This window comes from Camellia sinensis, chromosome 1 (genome assembly GCF_055761805.1).
Source record: "Camellia sinensis isolate YWXY chromosome 1, ASM5576180v1, whole genome shotgun sequence".
In the NCBI taxonomy this organism is placed as follows: domain Eukaryota; kingdom Viridiplantae; phylum Streptophyta; class Magnoliopsida; order Ericales; family Theaceae; genus Camellia; species Camellia sinensis.
Genome location: NC_138961.1, coordinates 164,148,052 through 164,169,045, shown reverse-complemented (window position 1 = coordinate 164,169,045; position 20,994 = coordinate 164,148,052). Strand labels below are relative to the sequence as shown.

General features: G+C 35.9%; 2 protein-coding genes across 15 annotated transcripts in view; one reads left to right on the top strand and one right to left on the bottom strand.

Annotated features, from left to right (window-relative positions):
* Window positions 1-15,024, bottom strand: part of LOC114301848 (Alkaline-phosphatase-like family protein) — a 36,685-nt gene extending 21,661 nt beyond the window's left edge. For 6 of the 14 annotated variants that reach the window (XM_082888499.1, XM_082888445.1, XM_028246811.2 and 3 more), the window contains exons 1-10: window positions 14,770-15,024; window positions 14,519-14,612; window positions 12,782-12,826; window positions 12,176-12,343; window positions 12,003-12,087; window positions 11,797-11,903; window positions 9,675-9,755; window positions 6,958-7,010; window positions 6,777-6,879; window positions 2,859-3,002 (exon numbers count right to left, since the gene is read on the bottom strand). In XM_082888499.1, the coding sequence (XP_082744625.1) occupies window positions 2,859-3,002; window positions 6,777-6,879; window positions 6,958-7,010; window positions 9,675-9,755; window positions 11,797-11,903; window positions 12,003-12,087; window positions 12,176-12,343; window positions 12,782-12,826; window positions 14,519-14,612; window positions 14,770-14,993 (1,104 nt within the window). In that variant the 5' untranslated portion in view covers window positions 14,994-15,024. The remainder of the gene's footprint in view (window positions 1-2,858; window positions 3,003-6,776; window positions 6,880-6,957; window positions 7,011-9,674; window positions 9,756-11,796; window positions 11,904-12,002; window positions 12,088-12,175; window positions 12,344-12,781; window positions 12,827-14,518; window positions 14,613-14,769) is intronic. The other 8 variants (XM_082888494.1, XM_082888495.1, XM_082888484.1 and 5 more) reach the window with 6 other exon arrangements.
* A 4,750-nt stretch (window positions 15,025-19,774) lies between these two features.
* Window positions 19,775-20,227, top strand: LOC145820577 (uncharacterized). Its single transcript, XM_082916693.1, has one exon. The coding sequence runs from the start codon at window positions 19,775-19,777 to the stop codon at window positions 20,225-20,227; it is 453 nt and encodes a 150-aa protein (XP_082772819.1).
* Window positions 20,228-20,994: the final 767 nt, after the last annotated feature.

Here is a 20,994-nt window from a genome sequence, read left to right as displayed (position 1 = left end):
ATGCCCTTTCAAAATTATCTGCAGGCCACCAAAGCTATGCTATATAAAATAAGCAAAGAAGAAAATCCTTAAAGGTGGTCTTGTTCAACATTGATTCAAAGTATGAATTTCAACCTTAAGTTTAAATTCTTGATATTAATTGAAGAGAATAATTTAGACAAGAACTGGTGTCTTAGGTTATACTTGGAAGTATGCTGAAGAACTAAGTACATAGCCTTTGATGGAAGAATTGTGGTTGAATTGGAATTGGATGTTTCTTATGCTTTTGAAACACTTGTGTGAGAACTATAACATGTTAAATGTATTAAACTAAGATTGGAAATTGGATAAATACGGAGAAAACCCTTTAGAAATAGGTTGGAACTCAAACTGGCCTTTCACCACTCAAATGGATTACAACCCACCTTCAAACGGTGACAGTTTGAAATTTCACCGCCCAAATCAACATCACACTGGACCTTCATTACTTAAGCAGTGAACTCTACACTTATTTTCTTCTTTTTTCTCCTGATGCAACTTGATCTACTTTGAGGGCCTAAGAAAGAGACATAATGAGACCAGTTTGATCTTAATGAGAACTACAATGGAATAGAATTCCAGTAAGGAAAGTTAACGTAACTACTTCATGTTTAAATGTGTACTACAAAGTATACATGTATCCTTTGATGTAGGACCACTTGATTAAAGGAATTAAAAGTGTCTAGAGGTTTGAGCTGACTACTCTTTAAACCAAGTTTGTCCCCAAATGTATTACTTATTATTTTTAAAATGTAACTTTTGTATTATGTTTCAAGTTGCTTTGGTACTCGATGAGTTTTGGAAATCCATGAATATACATCATTTAAAATGTGAATGAGAAACTATTATATGCTATCATCAAACATCCACATTTACTGCTATATGCAACTTACCACTTCATGTGGTTCAGAATCACCATGTGGGATCACATTATGTGATTTTGTATACCACGTGGGAATTATATCATGATTTTTTTTAGGGACCCAATCTTATGACAATATTATGACTTCTTTTGCATACTACGATTTATTCAAATCTTACATGTTATTTCTAAAAAAGCCTTTGATAAATTATAATTTTCTTACATGATCTTCCAATTGAGCATGAATGCTTTCGTTTACAATATATAGTAAATTGATATGCTTCAGTATTTGTATTATTTGCTGAGCTAGTGTAGTTCACCCAAATCCTTCTAAACGCCTTCATGAGATGAGGTTCAAGCTCAAGGATCAAGCATTTTGTGTACACATTATAGAACATGAAGACTGAAGTTTTGTGCATATGTTCGTGCGATGAAAACTTTCTGTTTGGTTTTGAGTTTTCACAAATAGTTTGCATATGTTTTTTTAAATTCGTAGTAATTTTTTTTTCATATTTTAATCAATTTTTTTACCTTTTAGATCTACTTAATCTAGATATACTTCAAAAGTAAAATATATGAGAAGAAATCTAAAAAAAAAAACAATAAAAACTAAAAAACTAAGAAAATAAGAAAATGTATTTTTTTTGTATTTAGTGAATTTTTTTAAAGAATTTTTCACAAAGTTTGTACTTTTTAAGTATCTCTAGATTAAGTGAATCTAAAAAAAGAAAAAAAATTAAAAATAGCTAAAATCTAAAAAATAAAGATTAAAAACTCATAAAACTGTTTTTGAAAACTGAAGACCAAAAAGATTTTGTAATATGAGACATGATGTATCTTATTTTGAATGATGTAGTGACAATGAACATTGTGGCCTTTGTATGTTGGCCAAGAGATGTTCTAATAACTTGTATCAAGTCTTTTGTATAATGAAATGACAGTGCGAGACTTGGCACAGTGGCAATGAAAAGCACAGATATTTAAGTTATGGTTCTGCTTCCACGAACATATGTAATTTTGCTCAATAATTAACAAGTGTACAAACACTTCATTTCAATTTAGGCCTTTGGTAGCAAGTTGTTAGTGGCTGATCATAGTCTCAATTCCTTGTAGGATGGGGTTGAGGACACGACATTTTGAGGGTCTAAGGCTCCTATGATTGCAGTTTTTATATGGATGAGAGTGCATGGAAGATTCTTACCATTGATAAATCGATCAGGAGGAAGCAATTCATATTAATTGGTATTGTATGTATAAGCAGGATGGGCAATCAATCAATCATCTATTTACTCATTGTATGGTTGTTAGAGACCTTTGGTCTTTGATTCTCTATGTATGTTGTTAGCACATTCCCTAAGAATCTAATGGATGTTCCTCCAATCTTTGAGGGGGACTAAAGTGGGGAAGACAAGGAGTAAGTCTTGGTTTTTGGTGCCTCTGATTGTGATGTAGATCATTTGAGGACGGCTTTATAGAAGGACTTTTGACAGGGTGGAAGGACCTAATTTTGAAATGAAGAGTAAAATTTTGTCTTTTTTGTATAGTTGGTTCTCGGGTAGAGTTGATATGTCCTTGAATTAATTTTTGAACTTTATATTTTTGAGTAAAGTTATGATGCATAGATGATTTAAGCCTTTTAATTTGTTTTTGCAATAGTGTATATGGGTGGTACCCCCTTGGTGCCTCCATATATAAACTCTTTTACTATTAAAAAATTAAAAAATTAAAATGTTCCGTGTTCGATGCCATTGCTTGTATAGATATCCATATCCGGGCATTTCTTAATTGTGAATCTTTATTGTTCAAGAGGCCCAAGGCAATAATTGAATTTTATCTCAATGCAAATACACTGCAAATAAACCGTTGGAAAACAATTGCTATTACAGTTGACTGAAAGATGATGGTAAAAGTTAAAATAGAAACATAGAAAATGATGGTAAAAGTTAAAATAGAAACATAGAATCTACAATTCAAACACCTGGTCAGCTGTGCTATGGATTACCAATGGACAATCATAGGCTTTATGTTTTAGACCAACAAAAAGCACCAAGGAGTCAGTTTCCTCATATGAAGACCCCCCATGATTACCATTGTCAGTCATGCCATGATCACTGACTACCACCTACAAATGAAATGCATACAAAAACAGAATGTTAATACTTAGTATATTCAATTTCTTTAATGGGGGGAATGTCAGAAGCGCAAACAAAAAAATGTGACCTGAGTAAGCAGTGAATGGTTGAATGCTGTGATCCAAAAGAAAATGGTGGATTTATAGAAACTTTTAACTATGAACAGATTCAAAACAGAAGATAGGCTGCTAGATTTATACAAACTTTTAACTATGAACAGATAATTCAAAACAGAAGATAGGCTTACACTGGTACTGACATGTTTGTCACACTTATAGACCAAATTAGTGGAAATTATGGACCAGACTTATCATCCAAACAGGTTTGAAAACAGAAGTCAATACATACACAATAAAAAAGGGCAACAAAAATAACAATATAAAATGGACTCGGTTTTCACCATTCCTAAGGCACTCCATAATGTAATGTAGCTCAACCTAAGCCTCTATACAAAAACAAGAAGAAATATAATAACAAAATGGATGTGTAAAACGGTTTACATGACTGTTTGGTTTGGAGTTTTCAAAAACAGTTGTTGAGTTTTCAATTGGTATTTTTTTTTAAGGCCTCGTTTGGGAACCCTCATTTTTAGCTAAAAAGCCAAAAAATTACTAAATTAGCCAAAAAGCCAACAACCCATACCAAAAAGTCAAAAATTCTCTTTTCTCTCTACTTTTTGCACATCTTTTTGTAAAAAGCCAAAAAGTCATCCCAAACATACTAGTTTAGCCAAAAAGCCAAAAAGTTACCATTTTAGCCAAAAAGCCAACAACTCATACTAAAAAGTCAAAGATTCTCTTTTCTCTCTACTTTTTGCACATCTTTTCGTAATTAGTCAAAAAGTCATCCCAAACATATAAGTTTTTTTTACCTACCTTTTTAGCCAAATAGCCAAAAAGTTACTAAATTAGCCTGTTCCCAAACGAGGCCAGCTCATATTTTAGTCAAATAGCCAAAAAGTTACTAAATTAGCCTGTTCCCAAACGAGGCGTAAGTGTGAAAATTTAACTCAAACTAATCATGCCTACCCTCCAAGAAATAGAATTGACTGAGTAATTGTAGCTTAATGATATTAATTTCACTTAAGAAACTCGTTTAATGTTTTCTAAATCACCTAAGTGCTCAATTCTCAAGTCCAAAAGGATGAATTTGAATTCGCATTAGCATTAATTTTCATCCTATTTTCCTTTCTTTTCTTTAGCTTTCTCTAACTTTCTCTCTTCGTCTTTCTCGGACCTTCTCTCTTTTATTCTGGGAACTAATTAGCTTACGCAACTATTAGTTTCATTAGCTTAAGAGGCCAAGTTTAAGTCAAACTAATCCGGCTCAGCCTCCTAGAAAGAGATTTTACTTTGTAACCCTAACGAAATTAGTTTAACTTAACCAACTCATTTCAAGTTTTCTACATCACCTGAGTGTTCGATTGTCAAGTCCAAAAGGATGAATTTGAATTCCCTTCAATTTTCATGCTATTTCCTTTTTCTTTTCTCTAACTTTCTGTTCTAGTTCTCAAGAAGAATGTTTCTCTCTAACTCTCCCCATCCTTTTCTCTTTTCTTCTTGGAACTAATTCGCTTAGGCAACTAACAGTTTCATTAGCTTAAGTGACCAACTTTAACTCAAACTGATCTTGCTTAGCCTCCTCCAAGAAAGAGATTTTACTTAATAACCTTAACGAAATTAGTTTGACTTAAGCATCTCATTTAAGGCTTTCTAAATCACCTATGTGTTCAATTCTCAAGTCCAAAAAGATGAATTTGAATTCCCAATAATTTCCATCCTATTTCCCTTTCTTCTTCTCTAACTCTCTCTTCTGCCACTCAAGAAGAAAGTTTTTCCCTAACTCTCTCCGTCCTTCTCCAACCCTCTCTGTTTTGTTCTAAGAACAAACTAGCTTAGGCAACTATTAGATTCATTAGCTTAAGTGGCCATGTTTAACTCAAACTAATCTTCCTTAGCCTCCAAGAAAGAGAATTTACTGAGTAATTGTAGCTTAGCGATATTAGTTTAACATAAGCACCTCATTTCGTGTTTTCTAAATCGCCTAAGTGTTCGATACTCAAGTCCAAAAACATGAATCTGAAATTCGCTTTTAATTTTCATCCTATTTCCCTTTCTTTTCTGCAACTTTCTCTTCTAGCACTCAGGAACAAAGTTTCCCTCTAACCCTCTCCGTCATTCTCTCTTTTGTTCTAGGAACTAATTAGCTTAGGCAACTATTAGTTTCATTAGTTTTAGTGAACTTTTTTAATATTTTAATCAAGTTTTTTAATTTTTTAGATCCTCTTAATCTAGATACACTTAAAAAGTACAAGATTTGTGATGAAATCTTTAAGAAAATCACTAAATACAAAAGTTCTGTACATTTTCGTATTTTTTATATTTATTGAATTTTCTAAAGATTTCTTCACAAATATTTTACTTTTTAAGTACATCTAGATTAGACCCATCTAAAAAATAAAAATAAAAAAAAATTGACTTGAAAACTCAAAGAATATTTTCGAAAACTCAAAACCAAACAGAAATGGATGATATATAGCTACATCGATCTGCATCTATCTTGTTTTGTATAATTGTAAATTTAGGGATCACATGCAAATAGATGCAGGTAAATATCATCCACATTCAAAGGATCGAAACATGTATGTTCAACTTTAATTTTTCTTAATATTCTGTCTTTAACTGTCTTTCTCTTTCCTTTCCTTTACCCTTTTTTGGCGAGGGCAATAACATATGATTATTTACTTTTGTTGCACAGAACAACTGAAAAACTAAAAATTAAGAAGTGCAACACTGGAACCCATCAGATCTCACCCTATATTCATGTTTTGATCATCAAAGCATTCAAGAGCCATACGTCCAAAAGATTGACCAAAGTCTCAGCAATCAGAATTGACAGTCTGTCCAATATGGGAACCCCAAGATATATGTATACACAAAACACTAAACTGCAACAGAGGTCTCAATGCCTTAATGTTTTTGTAAAAGACAAATGCTCAGGGGAATCCTTGCTCATAGATCAAAAGCCCAGGTTTATTAAAAAGGCTGATGACTTGTTTGGTAGAACAAGGTAAAATAGAAAAAGAAGGACAAGCGAGAAGGAATAAACAGCGGCTCAAAAGGGGCCCATATTTGATAATAGATTATGTTGTACAGTAATGTAACCCAAAGGCAAGTTATGGTATCATATGCGAGCAAGGATATGCATCGAATATGTACATTCCAGCATTTCTTTTTTCCCCAAGTATACATCCAGCATTACATTGGATTTTTTTTTTTTTTTTTTTTGATAAATAACCAAACTTCATTGAAAAAGCATCAAGATGATGCAAAGAATACAAAAGAAAAACAGCCCACAAAGGGACAGAAAACTAAGAAATCAAATCCTTCACAAAATCTACAAAGGCCAAAACATCCAGATCAACCAAACCCGTTACCCAACTATATAGCACCGAAAGAAGCTGCCTCTTTAACCAAGGAACCGGATGAGACACGCCCTAAAAAACGCGCCTATTGCGCTCCAACCAGATCAACCATATCAAACAATGGGATGCAAACATTCATGCCTCATTGTTCCAACAAAATGATCTAATCGTCAATTCCTCAAAATTGTGCCCACACGATCTTGTCGACGTCTTCTTTTTTTCTTAATTCACACCACACACTTGTTTGCCAAAAGGTAAGCTCCCAACTACTTGGGTAAGATCTATTAAATTATTAATTAGAAACTGCTAATACCAGACAGCTAGAGAAAGTAGCACAAACCAGAAGTGTCCGCCCTTGATTATTGTCTTGAGACTGTTTAGCACTAGAGTGGATCATCTTGACCACTTCATCCATCTCCTTAAGTTTTGCGCCCATCAAAATACTGAAATAGTTGAACAATCATCAAGATAAAGTACACTCACTGAAATACCAAGGTCGTGCAAAAGGATAAAGCTATTACCTACTGCGTCCCCCAATATGCCCAACGTGATCCAAACCAAGATAATGAAGAATCTGGAATGACAACATCAGTGAAACTCATGTGATTGCAGAACAATGAAGTACAACTCCAGGGAGACACTGAATAAGATAAAATTTGAATTTATATATCCAACCCAACAATAAGACAGAAATGTATAATCAAATCAACATTGGACACTTCTTGCAACATTACAACAAATCAACAATTTTATTTTACAAGCATAAACTCCAGATGTAAATCCAAAACAAAGTGAAACACAAGTCACAATTTTCCTTGCACAGACTTGCCAATAATTTAATTATGACAGAGGATGATGAAGTTGAAAAACTAAACTACTCAAGGTTAAAGCAAGTATAACGATAATAAAAGAGATAAGTAGGAGCGCTAGGGAAAACCAGACCAATAACAAGCATAGAAGAGAAAGCTTGGAAGTGGGCCTGAACCAAATCAAGAATACTTTTTTCCAGTTGCCAAGGATTCATTTTCTTATCAACTCTATCTAGTGCCATATCTTCTTTTAAATTATAGGGCACCAACATCAAGTCAACTCCCAAAGGACCTTGGCCTATGTTCTTTGCACCCCTTGCAGCACTCTCGACTTAAACCAAATTATTCCATATAGGTGCATCTCTGAACATTGCTGAACCATTGAAAAGTAGAGTTCCTTTGAAGTAAAACGTTGTTGAAGGATAAGGGAACAACAAAAGAGGACATGGACAAAGATAGTGAGAACAAATTACAAATGCCAGAAACCAACAAAAAGACATTCAGCATGAAGAGGATAAAAAGATGGCATGGGATCGCTGTGTCAATGCCAAAAATTAAAAATAATAATAAGGCCTTCGTCAACTGCTTCATGGGTTCTCCTTTAAATATTTTCTTAATGCTTGCCCTCAAAGTTACATGTCACTCCAAAGATTAAAAAAATAAATTTTCTTAAAAGGAAGAAAGAACTTAGATACTATTTGGATATCCGTGGAAATCTAACTTTCTTTTTCTTCTTCTTTTTCTTTTTTTTCATTTTCTATAAGTGGGTATGAAATAATACCGTAAAGAACTGACCAATTACATATAGTAAATTAACCACAGCCAACATAAAGAAGAAAATTGCAAGTTGCAGTGAATTTTTTAACCTCACACTAGGCTCTAGAAGCTCGAGGATTTAAAGGGATGCAGTTGAGTTTATTTTGAAATTCAAAATAGATATCATCCTCGCATCCTTCGTAGGCATAAACTATTATTTAATTTTCATGGGTATGCAACTAGGTATTTGTGTCCCCTAAGCGTTCGTGGATTATAATGGACCCTCATGGTAGTGTTATTTCTAATTCCATAGACCAGTCGGAAATGGTTTTTTCTCTTAAGTGAAAATTCTAGCTCTTTCGGTAAGCCTTCAAGAAGCATTCTTATTGGGACTTCATCATTGTTTGGTTGAGGGAGATTCCAAGATTTGGAAATTGCAGCCATCTTATTGATCTTATCAAGCATGATGTCAGAGTGAAAGCCTCACAACTTCACTTTAGTATGGCTCTTTAATATGCAACAACTAGTCTAAATATTTCCACTCCCTCTTTGGCCATATAGTTTTATGTTTGTTTCTTGTTTGTTGATTGATTCCTTGAATGGGTTTTTTCTTTGTTCTGGAAGGGTATGCCCTCCATGATAACTGCATTCCTTTCTTTTTTTTCTAATAAATCTCTCACTAAACAAAAAATAAAAATAAAAATAAAAATTAAAAAATAATTGGTACACAATCCTTGGGTTTCAGGCACCATGCTCGCTTGATGCAAGAAACAATAGATTGTTTTTCTCTTTAGAGGTACAGATACTTCAAACCCTAGCTTATAATGGAGGCAGACTTCTTGACAAATGTGGGGCTTTCATTTTGACGAGTTGAGGGATAGTGGGGCAAAGTTTACAAGGGTTTGTAAAATCTCTTTGATGGCGACTTTTCGTAGGGGAAGCCTCATCCATCCTTCTCTCGCATAGTTCTCTTTCTTTTTTTTTATCAACGACAAAACAAAATTATATTAGAGAACGTACCGAGGAGGCATAACCCTTGTACAATCAAATAAGACGAAAAGAGAATCTCACATAGCTCTTTTTCCTCCCCTAAAATATATCTTTGTCTTTCTTATGAAACAAAAAAGAAAAAATATATATATAAATGAATAAACAAAATCAGGGAAAACACAAAAAAAAAAAATATACAGAGATTCTGTTTACAAAATGTAAAATTTTACTAACATTGAGAAAAAAGAAAAGTACATTGAGTACCAAAGTCTTAAACTCTTGGACATAAACCAACTATCATACAAGCACAAAACAGATAACTCAGGTTTGTGAAGAGGCATCTATGTTGTAGGAATAAAAAACCAAACCATTTATTATGACCAGGATAAATTGAAACACTATGTTTCTCCCAAAATTACCAACAAGTATGGTTTAAGAAGAGGACCTTTTGCTTAAATGGCAAGGTTAAATACAGTTCAACACCAATACCGCACTTTAAATGCATAATACTGAGAAATTAACATTATATGTGTGTGCATATAAATGTGCATGCACTACAACAACAATCAAAAGTGAAATCATACTTCAAGAAATGGAAGGGGGGCACAAAAAAAAATTTAAAAAAAAAAAAAAAAAGTAAGCCTGGAAAAAAATATGGACAGGTAAAAGAACATATAAATCACCAGAAGGTTCCAGTCGGTCCTGTTAAGCTCATCACCCAAGTGTCGAGAAACATTGTGATCCACTTCTACAGTATCCTTAACCTGTCGCAAGAATTCACAATAAATATCATATAATCAGGATTTCAAGAACATTGAACAGTTTTGTTAAGTTAGCTAACAACCTTCGCACACTAACTCCCGAAGCTATGCAAAAAGATCAGTGCGTTGACAAGGAATCACTTACTGGACAGAAGACCATATAATTTTGTCACACTATAATAACTAGCAAGGAAGATCAACCAAAGAACCCAGCCCAACCTAGACGTACGGCTATTAACTAAAAAATAGATAACGATGACCAGAGAAATGAAGAGTGGCCTAAACAAATCCCAGTAAAAGAGCCAAGACAGAAAACTTTATGTTCTTCTCACTCAATCTTGTGCTTCTAGTGAAAAATCATTTTTGCCTTTACAAAATATAAATCAAAAATAATAAGGGAGAAGAAAAAAAAGTAGGAACCCTTTACTTTCTCTTTCCAAAGACAGAAATATGGCTATATTTTGTAAGCTTAGCCTTTTTTTCCCCATGATAGTGAATAAGAGAGCAGGAAACTAAAATTTCTACAAGCCAACGTTTTCATTAGGAAGCAAATAGAAGTCGCAAGTATTGTACGGCAAATATTTGACAAATATCCTTGTATAGTTAAGGGCTCAAAGGAGCAAGCAAATAACCTTTTACTTTTTACCACATCAGGGAGAAGATAGTTTGATCCCCAAGTAATTGGGAATAAAGCTTGTTGAGTAATTAATATTAAAGAGAAGAAGGTTTAGACAATTCAGCAACAAAAAATGTTGATCCTTTTTGTTATTGCAGTCTTCCCCCAACATATTGTTTGGTTGTGATGCTTTGTGTCCTTGAAAGAATAAAAAATAAAAAAAGGTTTGGCCTGTGGAGCACGGACACTTCTCTGGAGCCACCAACACGTGTTGGACACTCTACAAGACGTGTCCCTTTTCTTTTCTTTTTTTCTGAATTTTTGCAGTCGGACATGCGAAGACACACAGTGGACACTTGCAGGGCCAAAATATAATTTTTAAAAATTGTAATGACATACAAAATGTAAAAAGATAAAACTTCAAGAATTAGAGAGGGATCGAAGAAGCCCTAACCTAACTGTTGGAGACAAGAGAGAGTGAGAGAGAGAGAGAGAGAGAGATTGATCAAAGCCCTTAAGTTGTTCAAAGAGGTCGATCAAAGTGCTGAAGCTGTTCAAAGAGGTCGATTGCCAGCCCCTCCGAGGTATTCTTCTTCTTCTCTTAATTTTTCTTCATCGTCTCTGTTCTTGTTCTTCTCGATTCATTCAATTCTACTCTCTTCTTTGTTTTCTTCTTCTCTTCTCTTCTGTTCTCTTCTCTTCTTTGTTTTCTTCTTTTATTCTTCTTCTCGTTGTTGTCTTCTTTCCTTCTTCTCTTCTGTTTTTCTTCTCTTTTCTTTCCATTTTTCTTTTCTTCTTTTATACTTCTGATTTAGTTTCTCTCTCTTCCTTCTTCTTTTTTTTCTTTTTCTCTGAGTAGCTTTTTTTTTTTTTTTTCCTTTCTATTTTTTGGGTATCCTTATTTATTAAAAAAAAAAATCAAATTTTATTAAAATCTTGTGGGAACTGTTTTTATTAATTTTAAACATTTTTTTTTAATTATACATATATTAAATAAATAAAATTATATATATTGAACGTGTCTCCAACATGTCGTGTCCCTTGTTTTTTTAAAATTTGCGTGTCCGTGTCGTGTCCTTGTCCGTGCATCATAGGGTTTAGCTTTACTCCTTGTCCCTCATTGAGGCGATTTGGTTCTGAATATGATAAAATTCCTAGCATAGGCTTCGTATTGTTTCTTTTACTTGTAGGTAAGTAAAATTTTACTAATGAGCTCTACCCTCCAGTATCAGTGAAGGTTGGACTAGGTCCATAGTGCTTTGAGGTTCCTTATGGATGGAATCAGCAGGTACTCAAGTTCAAGCCGGGTTAGCAAGCGGAGGTCAAAGAGGAAGCTGTGATAGAGAGGAAGGCGGTAGATGGGAAAAAAGGCAGCCATGAAAATAAATTAGTGGAAAAAACGCACAAAAAATGTTGTGCAAAACTTACATAGAAACTACTAACTCCATCATGCCTTGTGAATAATCCGGGAAACAACTTCAGCCATGTTTCATCACCAAGCATCACCATTTTCCAACCAATATTAAAAAATTGACCTGCAACAAAACATATTGACCCAATAATAACATTACCAGGTAATTTACCAAAGGTCACATGATCTACAATAGTAATTCAGCATAATTTTACAGGCTAACCTATAAGATTGTCATCCAAAAAAGCTTGTGTGTTAAAATTGAATGCCACATCCAAGAATCCACCAATTGCCCCAGACACCATAGTCTGCTATTACAAAATAATAGCAAGGTACAACCATACTTCATACAGAATTATTTAACGCGTATTCATCAAAATGGAAAAATATTGTCACCTTCAAGCGAGGCATTGTAACTGTGGGAGGTGCAGCCTTTGCATGATACCCAACTGCCATTCCACTAGCCAGCAATGACTGAGTATATGGCATAGCTTCCATGAAAACCTTTGACGGAGGCTGACCATCCCTTCCAAGCACAAACTCTGCTGGAAGACCATCAATAACCTATGTCATGACAAATTGAAGCTTATCGTCTATAGAAGATTAAAAGTGAGAATATTATTATTAATCGCCAAAAAGTATGGCCTTGTTTGGTTTGTTTTTTAGAAACATTTTTAGGAAAAATTCTCTACAAACAAATTTTCAAGAGTAATCAAACCAAACAAATTTTTTCAAAAAAAATCTCAAAATTTTGTTTGGTTACCTACTTTCCAAAATCACTCTCTCTCTCATACACATCAAATCAATCACTTTTTTTAAAACTCTCTTCCCAAAACAATTTTCCAAAACCATTTCCGAAAAAAAGTAAACCAAACAAGTTTTCGTACTTTTTATCTCAAAAACTACTCTACAAATACAAACCAAACACACCCTATGTTTTTGAAGATATTCTTTTATAGACAAAAAAAAACAAACAAACAAACAAACAAACAAACAGCGTACCATCAAGATTAATCGGTCAAATGAAGGGGGGATCTCATAGAGCTCCTGTATTACAAATACCAGAATTAAACTGAAGACCAGTACACGTTAGAAGCTAAAGCAACAGGGTAAGTTACTATAAATCTTCTGAGAATTAGAATATGTTAGACTAGACCTAAAGTCAGTAAAACTCATATATATATATATATATATATTTCTATTCTTTTTCTCTTTCTAAATTCTCAATTTTCTACGATCGTTCCAAATCAAATTCATCATAAAGTCTCTGTTGACAAATACCGTCGGACATACGAGCATATCCATCTTATCAATTGATGAGGCTCGAGTGTGGGAATTTTGTTTTCCATCCTGGTGTTTACACTCTCATCAATCTGATATTGGGCTGCTAGACCCACTGTCTTCACTTTATGAATAAATTTCTTTGGCAAAAAAAAAAAAAAAAAAAAAAAAATCAATCCAAAAATCTCCACTTTTGTGATCTATGGAACATTGAATCAATATACAACTATACAAATCATGCATTTATATATAGGATATATATATATAGAATTTGTAAAACTGATCAGTCCTTGATCTGTCTCTGAAGATGGAATTCAGAGGAGACTCAATGCATTCACAAGACAATACATCACCTACAATTAATTTAAAATATATTCCTCACAGTTGTTATCATGATATGAAACTTTTTCTTCTAAACTTCACTTTCATCATTAACTAGCAGTTGTTTATCTTTGATAACAGAGATTTGTCATCAAATGCAAACTCTTCAGGGATATCTTAAACATCAGCTTATTTTAACTTCAACAAGGAAAAAAGAACAAATGCATTCTTATCAACAAAAAACCAAAAAGAGAACACACACACTCACACAAACCCAGCATTGGACCTAACATACAAGGTGCTGGGAGGGATGCAGAGGGTAGAGACCTAACTTATGGCAGTGGCCCCAAACTCAGACCCCTTCACCCAAAGCAACAGCTTTTACTTTTACTCTTTCATTTTGAAATTCAAGGAGATGAAAGTCATACACAATCATTGCTAAAGAATATTGGAAAGATGTTTGTTATAAAATTCTCTATTCCACATCTAATAACGAAGGAGAACCAACAACAACACCGCCAACAACCTAAAGTAAACTCTTTTTTTGATAAGTGACCTTCAATAAACTCTTCGAGGTGTTAAAAGCTATTAGAAAACATTGTCGAAGTCAACAAGCTGTTGCCAAGTTGCCATCAAGATTTTTGCTACCTTCAGTTAACCCATCAAAAAATAATGGCCTCCTTGCTCCAGCCTCCAGCCAATCAAATACATCATCCCAATGACATAAAAGTTTTTGGCCAAAATATTTCAGTATGAAAGTCATACAGTATCCTTTTATTAACACCTCTTGTTCTCCTCATCCCTACGCTCTCCAGCACCTTTCCATAATTATTAGGCATGAACTCCATAATATCCACTCAGATAGAAGCAACATACTGTTCTAGCTCAGATAAAAACCAACAATATAACTTCAATAGATCCATTATCTGAAGCCATAATAATCTGAAACTCATCCTCTAAATCCAATATTTTTAAAATCATATATGCTCACGATAAATTATAATACTTACAATAAAAATTTACGAAATAGTAACTTAAATACATCCTAAACTAACAAAATTCCAATCGGCCAAAACAGTACGACCCAATTCTTAAAACAAAACCTAAAATTTCAACCATTAAGACGAAAAAACCAACCTGATACAATGATTTAAGCTGATCAGGACGCAGGTTTGACACATTGTGATCTTCAACAGAGTCAAAACCCGGTGGACGAAAACTCTCCAAACCACTAACAAAATCAAAAAATAAATTAATCAAATTGAAAGAAAGAAAACAAAGCATTAAAATGCTCCTTGAAAATGGTGGAAAATGAGAAAAGGAAGCTCCAATTTTTCATTTTTGTTTTCTGGGGAAGCAAACAGGGGGGAGTAATGGAAAGTGGAAACCTGACGCCGGAGAGAGCAGGTTTGACGGGGAAGAACCCTAGAACGAAGAGTGAGAGACCGATTATTTGTATGAGAATTCCAATTACTGTCCACACCGTCAGTTTTGTGCAAGTTAATGAAGAAGACATTGTTCTCTTCTCTGTCTGTGGTCGCTTGTAAGCAATCTGCTGTGTTTTTCTCCACCTCGGGAGGGAGATCAGAGTCGCGGGAAATTCTATTTCCATTAGCTCAAGGCAACCTTAATGAAAATTAATTAATTTAAGAGTTATGCTGGAGCCCAAATATTTTACAAAATATTTCATCAAATCTCTACACGCCACTTACACACGTAAATTTGTGTAAATCTCACTCGGAAGGGAGTCAAGTTTGTGTGGAGTGAGACTTGTGAAAAGTTGTTCCAAGAGCTGAAAGTTAGATTGACTATCGCTCCAGTGTTGATTATTCTGGAGAGAGGGTTGGGTTATGCAGTCTATTGTGATGCCTCACGAGAGGGTTTGGGTTGTGTGTTGATGCAAGAGGGGAAAGTGGTAGCTTTTGGCTCACGTCAGTTGAAAATACACGAGAAGAATTACCCTACACACGACCTAGAATTAGCGGCTGTGATCTTTGGCTTGAAAATCTAGAGGCACTACCTTTATGGTGAGAAGTTCGAGGTGTTCTCGGACCATAAGAGTTTGAAGTATCTGTTTACACAGAGAGACTTGAATCTGAGACAGAGGAGATTGATGGAGTTCATCGAGGATTATGATTTTGAGTTGCATTATCATCCAGGAAAGGCCAACGTTGTGGCCGATGCCCTTAGTAGGAAGTCCATTAGTGATGTAGCCTGTATAGCCATCCGGGAATGGGAGATGTTGGGAGCACTTAGCGAGTTTGATTTGCTACTGGGTGAATCTGTTGAGGTTGCGGCCTTGTTTTCTGTTGTTGCGCAGCTTACACTTTGTGACTAGAGTGTTAGAGGCACAGAGAGGTGACCTTGAGGTAGAATCCCTCCGAGAGAAGATCTCCAGTGGGAAAGTTGAAAAGGGTTTGACGGTGTATCCCGACCTGAGCGTGAGATACCGAGACCGTTTGTTTGTACCGGAGTCTTGCCGAGAGGAAGTACTCCGAGAGTTTCATCATTCGCGCCTTACGGTGCATCCGGGAGGTACTAAGATGTATCGGGATTTGGGTCGCCAGTTTTGGTGGCGGGGTATGAAGAGAGATGTGGTTGTTTTCGTATCGAAGTGCCTTACTTGCCAGCAAGTGAAGGCCGAGCATCAGAGGCCAGCGGGTTTGTTGCAACCCTTGCCTATTGCCGAGTGGAAGTGGGAGCATGTCACTATGGACTTCGTTGTAGGTCTTCCGAGGACTCAGCGGGGTAGTGATGCTATTTGGGTGGTTGTAGACCGGTTGACTAAGTCGGCGCACTTTATTCCTATGCGCGTGAGAGATTCGGTAGATCATCTTGCCGACTTGTATATTCGGGACATAATGAGATTGCACGGAGTCCCAGTGACGATCGTCTCAGATAGAGATCCTCGTTTTACTGCTAGGTTGTGGCAGAGTTTGCAGAGTGCCTTGGGCACTAAGTTGACCTTTAGTACGGCTTATCATCCTCAGACTGACGGGCAGTCCGAGCGTACTATTCAGATCCTTGAAGATATGCTTCGGGGTTATGTCCTGGACTTCAGTGGGACGTGGGAGAGGCACTTACCATTGGTAGAGTTTGCCTACAACAACAGTTTTCAGTCTAGTATCGGTATGGCACCGTTTGAGGCCTTGTATGGCCGACCGTGTAGGTCTCCAGTGTGTTGGGCCGAGGTGGGTGATGCACCTTTGTTGGGTCCGGAGTTGGTTAGGGAGACGACGGAGAAAGTTGAGCTTATCCGTAGGAGGCTTGTTACAGCCCAGAGTCGTCAGAAATCTTATGCTGACCGTAGGAGGAGGCCTTTGGCGTTTGAGGTAGGTGATCATGTCTTTCTGAAGATATCACCTAGACGAGGCCTGATGAGGTTTGGGAAGAGTGGGAAGCTATCCCCTCGGTTTATTGGTCCTTTTGAGATTCTTGAGAGGATTGGCGAGGTTGCCTATCGGTTAGCCTTACCGCCGCAATTGTCCGGAGTTCATGACGTGTTTCATGTGAGTATGCTTCGGAAGTATGAGCCAGATCCATCACATGTGTTGGATTGGACTGATTTAGAGGTAGTTGAGGATGCCTCGTATGAGGAGAGACCGGTTCGGGTCTTGGATAGGCGGGATCAGGTCCTGCGTGGCAAGACCATTCCTTTGGTGAAAGTCTTGTGGAAACATCACAGAGTGGAGGAGGCCACTTGGGGACGTGAGTTAGAAGTCCGTGAGAAATATCCGGACTTGTTTGTTGATATGTAATCTTGTATTTAGATTTTGAACTATGGTTGAACTTAAGAGCTTTTTATATATATGTCTTAAGTTGTGAAACATTGAAAATGTTTTGGTTTATGGGAAGTATGTTTTGGAACTTGCCTCATATGGAAGTTGAATGTAACATTATATATGTAGAATATATTGTTGAAATTAGAAAGGGAATGCGTAATGTTGATGCATGTTGAAAGTACATATGTTGTTTACATACTGTGAAATGCCCCTTATTGAAGGGATGGGATGACCGGTAATGGGTCGAATTGTTGAATGTTAAAGTGTGACATTGTTTAAAATGGAGGAAAAACCTGTTTTTGAAAACTTGTGCTTAATTTCGGGGACGAAATTCTTTAAGAGGGGGAGGTTATAGCGATCCCGGGTTTACCCTTGTTATACAGTGATCCAGACATGTGTCCGTGGATGTTGGTAGTTGTTTATTATCTTGTTTACATCCTTTCTTATTTGGTATTTGAGTTATGGGATGTGTTGGGCAGGTTTGTTACAGGTTGGTTGAATTTAGAAACCAAAACTAGTTGCCCAGATTTTAACCTGTCCGCTCGAGCGGGGGTTTTGGCGCTCGAGCGGAAATTGCACCCATCCAGTTTCTCTTGTGCAGTGTTGGACGCTCGAGCGTGGGATTGGCCGCTCGAGCGGGGTTGTGTGAGTGACGCTCAAGCGGGGAGTTGGAAGCTCGAGCGGAGACCTGGTTCTGTAAAAGTTCTGGGAGTGTGCATTCGCCGCTCGAGCGGGATTGTTGGCGCTCGAGCGGGAGTCTGTGAGTGACGCTCGAGCGTGGGTGTTTTACGCTCGAGCGGGGCGACTGGGTTTAAGTTCCGTGGTTTGACTTTTCAAATCACTTTTTCACTTTCTCTTCTCTCTCCTACTTTTCCAAAAACACCATTGGTGAGCCTCTCTCTCTAGATACTACCTTCTCTCTAGGTTTTGATCTAGTAGGAGTGATTTGCTCATCTTTGGCCTTTACAAAAGGTTGTTGATCGTTGAGGGCTACATTTTAATCTGAAAATTTCGAGTTTTGGAGCACGTTGGGTTTTGTCATCTTCTCGTTTGAGGCTCCGAATTTGAGGTAGGGATATCCTACTCCTCTCTATGGATTTTGTCTTTAAATTTTGGTATTTTGAGATGTTGGGGTTGGTTTGGTAATTTTGTGAAAGTTTGGGGCTCTTGTGTTATTTTTACAAAAGTTGAGGTTTTATTTATAATAAACCTAAATGCATGTTGTCGTAGAGAAGTGAAATAAATGTTGAATCATTGATGAAAATGGGACCTAAGGGTTGAAATGGTAATTATGGAAAATGACCTAATTACACCGTTTGATTAATTGGGATAATTAATTGTGAGAAATGAGGAAATGAAGTGAAAATGTTGATTTAATATCCATTTGTGCATTTATTTTCTGTTTAGAAATAACTGCTTTGGGCTATCGGTGGAGGATAGTCGTGATTGTTGTAGACAATGCATGATGATTATGCAAATTGAAACTAATCACTCGAATGTGTCATTGAGATTGACGATTGAAAGAATACATTAAATTTATGTATTGTATGATGATGTGTATAATTGTTGTTTATATGCATTGTGTTGTGTTGGAGGAGATAGGGGATGTACTCCACGGTTTAGGGGAAGATAGGGGATGGACCTCTAAACCGGATGTGTTGGGAGGAGATAGGGGATGGACTCCATAGATAGAGCTCATATGCTTATCTATTATTGTGTTGACAGAGCTCATATGCTTGTCATTGGAAGTGTGATAGTGCTCATATGTATATCTGTGGAAGTGATGATATAGCTTGTATGCTTATCTGTTGTTGTGTGATATAGCTCGTATGCTTATCTAATATGATATGGGAAGTGTTTGATATGAGTTATTGTCTCATATGAGTTGTTTGGCCAGGTTCTGAGCCATGGTTGAAATCTGAGAATTTAAAGAAATTGGAAAATGAGTTGTACTATGGACTTGTATGTTATGAAAATGTAAAGTGTGATAAAGGAAAGAATCAGTGTGGACCAACTATCAACTGCTAATCTTTTAGTCATTGTTCATATTTGGTTTAGTGTATTTCTACTGGGCTGTGGCTCACCCTATATGGGAACATCATTTTCAGGTACAGGTAGCATGCCACCTCCAAGGACATAGCTTGGGAGGCTAGAGGCGGACGTACTTTTGTCATTTTACTTTTTGATGTATTACATGTAAATTCAAGCCAAGGGCTTAAGGTGTAAATGAGTTAGCACTCTTTTGTTGTAACCAAGTATTAACTTGGAAAGCTGTAAACCCGTAGGGCATTTTGCTTTTGTTGTTAACATGTAATACTTTTGTAATCAAACTCTGATGAATAGAAGAATGTGGGTATTTCATATGTTAACGAATGTCTTATTTGATGGGTTTAATGTTATTATTTTGAGGGCGTTACACGATGAATGGACATTGAATGTAGTTTGTGGAGTGCATAATCATCCAGCTACTAAGCATCTCCAAGGACATTCATATGCAGAGAGATTGTCAGCTAATGAAAAATTGCTATTAGTGGATATGTTAAAGAGCCTAGTAAGACCAAAAGAGATACTCATTACACTCAAACAGAGGGATGCCCTTAATATGAGCACAATGAAGACAGTTTACAATATACGACATCGATGTAGGGTTCTACAAAAAGCTGGTAGATCCCAGATGCAACAATTGCTGGGTGAATTAGCGACACATAAGTACATTGACCGTCATCGATGTGAGGAAGGCTCTATGACTGTCACAGACTTGTTTTGGGAACATCCAGTGAGTTCGGATTTGCTTCGTACATTCCCTCGTGTGTTGATTATGGATTGCACATATAAGATGAATAGATATCGGCTTCTTCTTCTTGAAATTATGGGAGTGACATCAACTCATATGACATTCTTCGTGGCTATCGCATACTTGCAAACTGAGCGAGTTGATAATTATACATGGGCGTTACAAACATTGCGTGATCTTATGGACGACAGTGTTTTACTTGAAGTCATTGTCACAGACAGAGAGCTTGCTTTGATGAATGACATTGACAACACCTTTCTAAATGCTTGATATTTGTTATGTCATTGGCATATTAGTAAGAATGTATTGGCGAAATGCAAGAAAATGTTTTAGACAAAAGAAAAATGGGATAAGTTTAACATTGCATAGAACTATTTGGTATTGTCATTGACTGAAGAGAAATACAATGATCACTATGCAATACTGCATAAGGATTTCATTAACTATTCGGAGGCAATCAAATATGTTACTGTGAGTTGGTTGAATCCATATCAAGAAAAATTCATTGCGGTACATACAGACATGTGTATGCATTTTGGTAATATTACAATCAATTGGTAATATTTGAATTTTTTTTTTAATTTCTTATAAATCATATTGTTATATTTAATTTTTATGCTTGACTATTTTTGTAAACATACCTATAAAATAAAATTGTTGGAAAAGAACCTAAAGTAAAACCAATCTCGATGGCCTATGTAACTTGGTGTAAATTTATATATCATTTAAAATAAAAAAAAAAAACCATTCAGAACTTCAGTGCTGAAATGCTGAATAAACACAAAGATTTCGGAAATTAATTGACGAAAGTATTGCATTAATTTGGAACTACTGAACCGAAACAACGTATCAGATTCGGCAAACAAACTTCAAAAGTTTGTATTTTGTTTGGATCTAATTGGTCGAAATTATATAGATTATTCGATGATTAAGTTTCAAATTAAACAAACAAATTCAAACAACCAGTGCCGAAAGCTCCAAACCGTCACCAGCAATGGAAAAATTGGTGATTTTATGCCAATGGAGTGCAGAGATAT